This window comes from Cavia porcellus, unplaced genomic scaffold (genome assembly GCF_034190915.1).
Source record: "Cavia porcellus strain 051 isolate PalLab524CR breed Dunkin Hartley unplaced genomic scaffold, mCavPor4.1 scaffold_6, whole genome shotgun sequence".
In the NCBI taxonomy this organism is placed as follows: domain Eukaryota; kingdom Metazoa; phylum Chordata; class Mammalia; order Rodentia; family Caviidae; genus Cavia; species Cavia porcellus.
In genome coordinates this window covers 71,108,973-71,118,540 of record NW_026947489.1, presented here as the reverse complement: position 1 = coordinate 71,118,540, position 9,568 = coordinate 71,108,973, and the positions used below count along the sequence as shown (strand labels likewise).

General features: G+C 44.5%; 1 protein-coding gene across 2 annotated transcripts; it reads right to left on the bottom strand.

Moving 5' to 3' along the window:
• Nucleotides 1–295: 295 nt before the first annotated feature.
• Nucleotides 296–6,656, bottom strand: Coprs (coordinator of PRMT5 and differentiation stimulator). 2 transcript variants are annotated; one of them, XM_003469628.5, is made up of 4 exons: nt 6,486–6,656; nt 3,814–3,880; nt 1,265–1,480; nt 296–713 (listed from the first exon to the last, which is right to left on the bottom strand). In XM_003469628.5, the coding sequence occupies exons 1-4, from the start codon at nt 6,582–6,584 to the stop codon at nt 544–546; spliced, it is 552 nt and encodes a 183-aa protein (XP_003469676.1). In that variant the 5' UTR covers nt 6,585–6,656; the 3' UTR covers nt 296–543. The 2 variants fall into 2 exon arrangements, with proteins under 2 accessions (XP_003469676.1, XP_063107054.1); XM_063250984.1 differs by lacking the exon at nt 6,486–6,656 and adding an exon at nt 4,022–4,592.
• Between the last annotated feature and the right edge of the window lie 2,912 nt (nt 6,657–9,568).

The following is a 9,568-nucleotide window of genomic DNA, read 5'->3' as shown; positions in this document are numbered from 1 at the left end:
AAGATGACTTACTCTGTGGACCAACGTGTGGCCCCCAAACCCTGCTGCTATGCTCTCGCACATGTGGGCCCATTGAAGAGAACAGCTTGCACATTCTACCTCTCACTGCGTGGATTTGGAGGTCTTACATTTCTCACCTCTAGAATGAGATTAATATTTTTGAAGAGTGACTTCGTAAATCTCTAGTTTATCTAAATACTCTGATCCTTAAAATTTAATTTAGGTACTTTAAATGGAGGAGTAAGACCTGGCTCAGAAACACCTCAATAAAAGCAAGAAAAAAAGACAAAGACTGTTGATTTTTTTTTCTACGTTTATTTATAAAGAACACGATTCCTCCTGACACAGACACAAGTACTCACACAACCCAGAGAGGAATCCATTACAACAACAACAACAGAACTGGGGGAAACAGCAGGACCTGTGCAGCCCAGACTTGGGAATTACTGACAACAATGTCTCAAACAGGACATCTCACCTCCAAAGACGGGAAGACAGACTTTAACCTGCAGGACCCGCCTACCACAAGGCAGAAAGTTCTACTCAGTCTTCAGCATCATCAAACTGTCCTGTTTCAAAGACCATCTTGGAATAATGGGGAATCAGTGGAGGGGGGTGGTGCCAGCTGGGGTCATAGATCATGTCTCCTTGTGGGGCACAGCACACCCAAGGTTTGAGCTCTTGACAAATGCTCCCCTGAATGTCATCCGCATCTGTAGGCAGTTTTAAAAGACAGATTAGCAGAAGGAAGAAAGATGAAAACAGATTGCAAAACCAAAAAAATGTCTAGGGAACAGACACTCCCATTTTGTTTAATAACACAAACATGTAGACTAACATACACAAACATAGTGCTTCTTTCCTGAAGAATCGCAAACAGTATCGCAAACAGTCATTCTGAATCCCTTTGTGTTTCTAAGACAAAGTTCTTAGCAGGGGAGAGGAAGCAAGTGAAAAACAGCACTTCTGTCTGCAGCTGCTCAATTTGGACAAAGATTTTTGGAGAGGGTAACATTTTTTCCATGTTGAAACCAAGTGCTACATTATGGAGTCAACTGCAAAGTTTGCAGTTTTCCTTTCTGTTGTTGTTGTTAAATTTAAAAAAGTTGTCACAGAAACTTGAGGCCTACAGTGACAGTGAGGTTGAACCATCCAGGTGAACCCTTTCCCAAACTGCCTTCAGGGTTAATCTGAAAGAAGAGTCCGAAAACGTCTGGCTCCGGACGGGGAAACTCCACACCTACCGGGGAAACTCCACACCTACCGTAAGGATTCCCCTGATCTGCTTTCAACTCCATATCCCAGTCCTCATTAAAAACGTCAGCAGTCTGTTCCTTGGGCAGAAAGCGAGTTGCTTGCCACAGCTCCCAGGTGTTCTTTTCCCCACCAGACTCCTCATTCACTGCAAAGCCTTCTGCTTTAAAACATGTGTCCTCACTGTGGTTAGGAATGTCACTAGGGACGCTCTGTGCTCCGTTGACTAAAAGAAATTGACAACAGGAAGTTTTTAAAACTGAAAAACCAGAGAAGTCCTGCTCCTGTGCTTGGAAAACATGTAGCAGACTAAGAGAGTGGTAACACAAATGTACAGAGTTCTTGGTTATCTATGCACTTACTTTTATGTTTCTAGAGGAAGGTTCTTTTTTTTTTTCTCAGTAAGATGTTTTGCCTTAAACAAGGTCATTAATTGCCAGGTCATTAACTGTAGTTCACAGAGGCAGCTAAGCCCCATTTACATTTGCAGGTGGTTTCCTGTTTTTGCACAAGTTTGTATTGAATTTGATCCTTCAATTCCTTCGTTGGGGCTCAAAGAGTACATCGGAGTTGAATGAAGGTATCAGAAGAAGCAGAGGAAACACAGGCAGAAGAGCACGGCCTGTGTAGTTACAACATGCAGTCTCTATGTACCTCTTCCTGACATCAAGAAAGCAGGCAGGGACATTTTCAAAAGATCTCATAATGGAAAGAAATTCTGAGGAAAGGCTATGGTGTTTCCAGGTCGGTGCTGGGAAAGGACTCAGCATAAAAGTGGCTGTTAACACTGTTAACAATAAATTATAAGCAATAATGTAATAGTTCAAGCAAGAAGTCTAAAACCAGATCATCTGGGCTCAGCTCTGGCCTTCAATTATTGGATGTGTTACTGAGCTCAAATGTACTTAACCTATTCCTCATAAGTTAACCCTAGAATTACCATATGACCCAGCAATTCTACTCCATATACATATACAAGGAACTGAAAAGAATGTTTACACCAGCAGTACTCCCAATCACCAAAAGCAAAACGTCCATCCATGGGTATATGGTAAACAAAGTGTGTCACATTCATGCATGGAAGTATTCAGCCATTAAAAGGAATGCAGTGCCCATACATGCTGCAACGTGAATGGTCCTTGAAAATATGCCTACTTGAAAAAAGCCAGACACAAAATGACTGTGTACTGTATGATGCTATTTTGGTCAACTCACATTTGCCTATCCAGATAGGTGCACCATCAGAGACAGGAAGCAGTTAAGTAGGAAAGAGAAGAATGGAGAGCGACTACTTAATAGATATATAGGACTTCCTTTTGGGATGATGAATATGATCTGGAACTATCAGTGATGGCTGCACCACTCTTGTCATTGTGCTAAATGCCACTGACTGTATTCTTTTTATTTTTTTTGGTACCGGGGATCGAACTCACAATCTCACACTTGCCAGGCAGGCACTTGCGCTGCTGAGCTAAACTCCCAGCCCTGTGTTCTTTAAATGAAGTAATAAATTTATGTATCTTTTATCACAATTTAACATTTTTACTTTGCTCAGTCTCCTTATCTGTAATATAGCATTGTTATGAGTTTAAAGAAAACTCTGAGAAAACACTGAAAATACTCAACAAGTGCTAGGTGCTGTGACGCCACCTATCAGGTGTTCGATCTATGCCAGCACTGGCCACTGGCCCTCTTTTCAATGATGGAAATGCTCTACATTCTGCGTTGTTCAACACTGCAAGCCACAGGTGACTGACTATGGAGTACATGAAACATGGCTAGTGTGACCAAGGAGCTACATTTTTCCTTTTATTTGCTTAAAATTAAATTTATCTAGGATCAGTGGCTAATGGCTATTACACTTGAAAGTACAGTTCTAGATCTTCCTTCTTCAATCCTTGGAAAGCCATGGGACAGGAACTGTGACCCTTTTAGTTTTTAATGATACAAAGAGCCTGCAGCAGCACACATGCCACAGGTTCACCACCTGGGTTCACCACCCTAAGAGACTGGTATTATCAGCCCCATTTTAAGGTAAAGAAAAGTTAAATAACTTACTTAAAGCCAAGGACACTCTGACCTTGGGCTGAAACTAAAATAATTTTGCCTGACTCCAAAGCCTGTATTTTTTTCACTGTTCCAAAGTGTTCCTGTCTATGGAAGGGGTGGTTTTAGACACAAGGAAGGCCCAGGATGTCACTTAGGGAAGCTCCATAGGCCTTTCCAAACAAGGGCATTGTTGAAATACTGGGCAGAGAAGGCAACTCGGTGGCAAAAAGGGTCAGATTCAACACTTGGTTGAGGCAGGAGGATCACTGTGAGTTCAAGGACAGCCTGGGCTACATAGTGAGTTTAAGGCCAGTCTGAACTATATGGCAAGATTCTCTCTCTCTCTCTCTCTCTCTCTCTCTCTCTCTCTCACACACACACACACACACACACACACACACACACACACACACACTAGCTAGCAGGGAAAGGTAAACAAGACATAGGGACTATCCTCTTGTCTTTCCTCCATCTCTCCCAACAGCCACCCAAGCCTTGCTATCTACTTGCCTAGTCGATCCACGGCCGGCTCAGTCTCTCTCTCGGGACCAGAATGGTCAGCTGTAGCAAGGCCAACCTGTAGAAAAAGTAATGACCAGGAACCTGGAGATCTGGGATATGCTCCAAAGAAAGCCACTACTGTGCAGCTGAGAACCCCTGCCATACTCCCCTTCATGGCACAGGGAGGAGATCCTGCAGCCCCCATTGTCTGCTTTACCATTTACACTCGGCAAGGTTAGAAGAAAGGTCTCGTTCCTTCCATCCCAGCAACACTCTTCACCCTTGCCAGTGGGAGTGCCTTCCTATCACAGTCAATGGAGGCAGCTTCCAGTTTTGCCAGCATTTGCAGAGTCAGCATCAACAGCAGGTCATCTCTTCTAGGGCCTGGGCCTCAGGACCTCTTCTCAAACTCTTAGAACCCAATGCCAGCTGGAGCAACACTCTTTCCTTGGAGGCTGAAACTTCAATGCTGCAAAGACTTTCCTCTAGGCATGTATATATTTATCATATATATATATGTACATACATAAATTTTTTTTTTGGAGGCAGGGTTATGTAGTTCAGGCTGGCCTTGAACTTGCTTATATAGCCCAGGCTGGCCTCAAACTCAAGTGATCCTCCTGCCTCAGGCTCCTGAGTGGTGGGATTATAACTCTGTACCACCACACCAGGCTTAGTTTATATATTTTAATCACTCCAACTTCAGCCCTCTGTTCCCTCAGCCATAGGGTTGGCTGCTGTTTGAAGGTGCTACCTGTATATACCTTTTACCTTTTCAGATACTCACTATCTTTATGGTGGGCATAGTGGCCACATACCTGTAATTCCAGCACCACAGAGGCTGAGGCAGGAGGATCTGTAAATTCAAGGCAAGCCTGAACTATATAGCAAGAGCTTGTCTCAAAGAACAAAACAAAACAAAAAATTCTATGCACAGAACAATTACTTTTATCTAGTTCTATCTCCTCACTGATATACAGGAAGTACAAAGCTTTAGTTCCTCTGCGAATGCTAAGCAGTAAAAAGAACTTTTCAAATCTCCCATCACCAATCAGATACTTTCTGGCCTCATACTTGAAAGTTCATGAGACCTGAGGTCATGGTGGAACATGCCTATAATCCCAGCTACTCAGGAGGTCAAGGTAGCAAGATTCCAAGTTTGAGGCAAGCCTGAGCAAACTGAGACTCTACTTAAAAATTTAAAAATAGGGGCTGGGGATTTAGCTCAGTGGCATAAGCGCCTGCCTTGCAAGCAGGCAGTCGTGAGTTCGATCCCTGGTACCGATAAAAACAAAAAAGACCCAAAAAAATAAATAAATAAAAATTTAAAAATAAAACAAAAAGAACTAGGAATGTAGCTCAGTGGTGGAGTGCCTGCCTAGCAGGCACAAGGCACTAGATTCAATCCTTGTACCACCAATAGACAAATAAGTTGGACATGGTGATTCATGCCTAGGCACAGTACTCAAAAGGCTGAAGAGGATCACGTACATTCATAAAAAGTTCCTGAAACCGTATAATCTCCAAGGTCTTTCTAATGATACACGTTACGTTCACAGTCTGTAATGGTTAGAATGATTTCAGCCCTGTCTCGGCCATTAACTCAGTATGACCTCCCCTAGAAACTGGAAACTGGTTTTCCTCACCTTGCAAGGGGCTTATGATGAAGTAATATTTAAGGAAACTCTTTAATACACTGCAGGAATGTAACATTTCTTGAACTTAAACTCATCTTTTATCCAGCATCTAAATTATACTTGGCACTTGCCCCAATTAGCATTATCTACTAATGCAAGGGCTTAACAGGAATTCCACCTTTTGTGGGTCAGTGACAACCACTGATAACTATGCTCACGCCAACACTGAACCTCTCACCTAATCTTATCCCATTCTTCAATCCAAAATAATTTTGCTTCCTTTTGGTGGGGCGGGATTTTTGTTTCTGAGACAAGAGTTTCGCTACATAGTTCAGGCTGGCCTTGAACTCACTATGTATCCCAGGCTGGCCTTGAACTCGCGGCAATCCTCCTGCCTTAGCCTTCCAAGTGCTAGGATTACAAGCATGCGCCACCAAGCCCTGGCAAACTAATTTGCTTCATAAATCTATGGCTATATTCCTGGGTAAAGCACCGTCTTTGATGCATAAGCAAGCATTCCATCCATCCATTCCGTTAATATGCGTATGTAATGTTCCAGGCTCAATGCTGGGCGTTGGGTAAACAGCCCAAAGCAGAGAACCTATTGTCCGAGAGCTCACTGTTGACCAAGGGATTAACTGCAAACATGGACAGGTGATAGCTGTCTTGGTGGGGGGGGGGGGGCTGTCTGGGACACATGTTAAAACAAGTTTCTGGAAAACCTGCTTCAAACAGGGCCTTTTGGTCTCATTAAACAGAAAAGGAGACGATGCATATGGCATCCCCTGGAGCTCACTATGGACTGGGCTTCCCGAGTTAAACCCCCGTTCCTCCACTCCTCAGGTTCCCGGCAGCGGGTTCCCGCTCCCGCTGGTCCACATCAGCTCCCTTAACCGAAGACCCGCGCCTCACTGCCCACGCCACCGGCTCCCGGGCCCGCGCGGCCTCGGCGCCCCCCAGCGGCCCCGCCCGACACCGCCCCTGGCCTGTGACTTCCCGCCCGGGCTGCAGGTGCAAGCTGCCCCGCCCCCGCGCGGCGCTCACCTCCGGGCTAGGGGGACCTTCCCGCGTGCTCAACAGCGAGAGGCCCCGAGGCGACCCCACAGCCCCCAACGCCTGGGCTGCGGCCGCCTGAGGGTCCATGCCGGCTGCCCACCCGCCGCTCGGCGCCCTGGACGTTGCGCGGCCACGTGACGTGCCGGCTGGGCCGCTAGCTGGAGTCGCCGCCGCCGAGGGGCCAATCAGCAGGGGCGCTCGCAGCCAGGGGCGGGGCGCGGGTCACGGGGAAGCCTGGGCGGGGTCAGAAGCGCTAGGGGTCCTGTACCCGCTACCCGTGCTAGCTAAGGCTGAAGGACTGTTACCCTCCCGAGCCAGGCGGACTGTTCGAGCTTCAGCACCAGGATTCTGAATCTATGCGACAGGATATAAAGCCCAGCTGTTGAAACTGTTAACACCACTGAGGCTCTGACCACTTTTACTTTGTCCCTCCGCAGATTTCTCTAGTGTCCAGGCTGGAATTGGACTGTAACTCATTCTCAAATGACTCTGATTTCAGTTAATGATGTTCCTTAAAGTTAATCCACTAAAACCTAAGGTAGATGATCAACAAACTGCTGCAATGCATGGACAAAATAGGTCACCAATACCCTACCATTCTGTGCCTTAAGGGTAGCATCAGGTCAGTGCCCCTGTTCCGTTGCCCTGGGGCATACTCGGTGACAGGCAGGTTATGCATGGGGCAGGGCACGGGGAGGTGGGGGGGGGGGGACGCTCATATGAAGACCCTTCACGATTGAGGCCGGCTCTGCTCCCACTGCCTAACCTCTTAGCAAGCCAGCTTGTGGTATGATGATCCTGTTATAAAGCATCAGAAACCCTGGAAGCCGGGATTCCCTGCTCACCAGAAAACCTTAATTCAGTGTCTTGGAGCAATCCAGAGCCTTTTCCTTCATCTCTCTCAGGCAATGACATTTTAAAATATATAGGGTGTAGTTGACACATTCGTGGTTTTTGTTTTCCTACAGAAAAGGGAATGTGACCAATTGTGTCCTGTTGTGATGACCCATGAGTCACTGCACCAAATCCAGCTGGATCTAGATCAGCACTGTCCAACAGAATGTTTTGTGGAGAATTTTTTTTTTTAATGTGGTATCTAATACAGTAACCATGTGGCCACTGAGCCCCTGAAATACAGATAGTGTAAATAAGAAACCAAATTATTGACTTCCAGATGTAAGCTGTCACATGTGGCCACCACATTTAACAGTGCAATTCAAAGTGAACCAGCTGGATGCTTTTTCATAATTTCAACAGTGAGGACCAGGCACAGGGAGGATGTGGTGAACCAGGGAGACCCACTTTCACAGTCCTGCTCTAAGGGGCCTATACTATCGCTGCTGCAGAAAATTAAACTTCCCACTTGATAGATGGGGAAGGAAACTTCAAGCAAATGACAAGCAAACGAAAGACCCCAAAATATTCTAAAATACTGTAATATTCATAAAATTCAGTATACCATAAAGGTAGCATCATGAATTAGCAGAGGAAAGTAACTGGCTAAGTAGTATTGGAAAAATTAGATGTTTAGGGGAAAAAAATTGAGGTGTCCTCAGCAAGAATAAATATTTTTTTGGTCTTTTTTGAGACGAGGTCTCGCTATGCAGTTCAGGCTGGCCTTGAGCTCACTTTGTAGCCCAGGCTGGTCTCGAACTTGCAACCATCCTCCCACCTCTGCCTCCTCAGTGCTGGGATTACAGGCGTGAGCCACCACACCCAGCTAAGAATAAAGATTTTCAAAGCATTTTTTTAAAACAAAAAAAATCGTGCACACACCCCTCTGTGCCAGGTATGGTGATTCATGTCTATATTCCCAGCTAACTGGGAGGCTGACCTAACCATTTAAGATTAGATTACTAAAATAAATCATGGCTTATTTTTCAATGGAATAATGAATTCATTAATTAGGGGAGTAGGACTAGGGATTGAATCTAGAACCTTTGCATTGAATTACATTCCCAGCCCTTTTTTACTTTTCATTTTGAAGCAGGGTCTAACCAAGTTGTCCAGTTTGGGCTTGAATACATGATCCTCCTGTTTCAGCATCCCAGAGTGCTGGGATTATAGGCATGTGCCACCATGACCAACTTCATTTAATGTTTTTAAGGTTAATGACATGAGAAAATAATATAGTCTTAAGTGAAACTTTAAAATAAGACTGCACTGAGCACTTCTCCAAGTGACATTACAATATAATTCAAGCCAGACATGATGGCTCAACCCAGCACTTAAGAGAATGAGGCAAGAAGGTCCAAGGCCAGCCTAGGCTACATAGTAAATTCAAGACCAAAATGAACTACTACACTGCCAGACTATGTCTCAAAAAAACAAAGAAAGAAATTCAAATAATTTGAATTACACCCTTCTCTGCTCCAAACCATCCTTCTATACCTCCCTGTTGAGGCACTTTACTGCCACTGTATCTCTCTACCCTGCCCCTCCTGCACTGCTGAGGTTCTCCATCAAATACTTCTCTCTCTACTCATCAGCCTATGAAACAGAACACTTTTTCAGCTGTCTTAACTTTTCCCCCCAAACTTAACACCTTTTTCTCTGCTACTCTAGCCATCTCTTTTAGGACATTTATCTGTTTTTCCAACCCTACCACCAGCAAAAATCTCCTTTTGTTGGTACCAGGAATCAAACTCACAACCTTGCACTTGCCAGGCAGAAACTATGCTACTGAGCCATATCCCCAGTCCAAAAATCTCCTTTTGTCCTGCATAAAATGAGCAAATATTTCTTATGCAAATACTTCTCAGATATTCTATGAGTATATATCCAATTTTAATAAAAGAAATCAAATTATTGAGTTCAACTCTACCTGGATTATAAGAGTTTCACTTTCTTCTCCACATGATCCTTTTCCCTTCATATTCAAACGCATACCATGGAGACTTTGATAATAAGCAGAGAATAAACAATTGTTTTGTGGTAAACAAAACAATACATTCTTCTCCATTTTAATTAGCTCCTAGCTCTACATTAGAGATATCATGTTTGAATGAGGATAGTAAATGAAACACCACTGTATGATTTCCCTGTTTTGGAAACTAAGAACTATGGTTAAG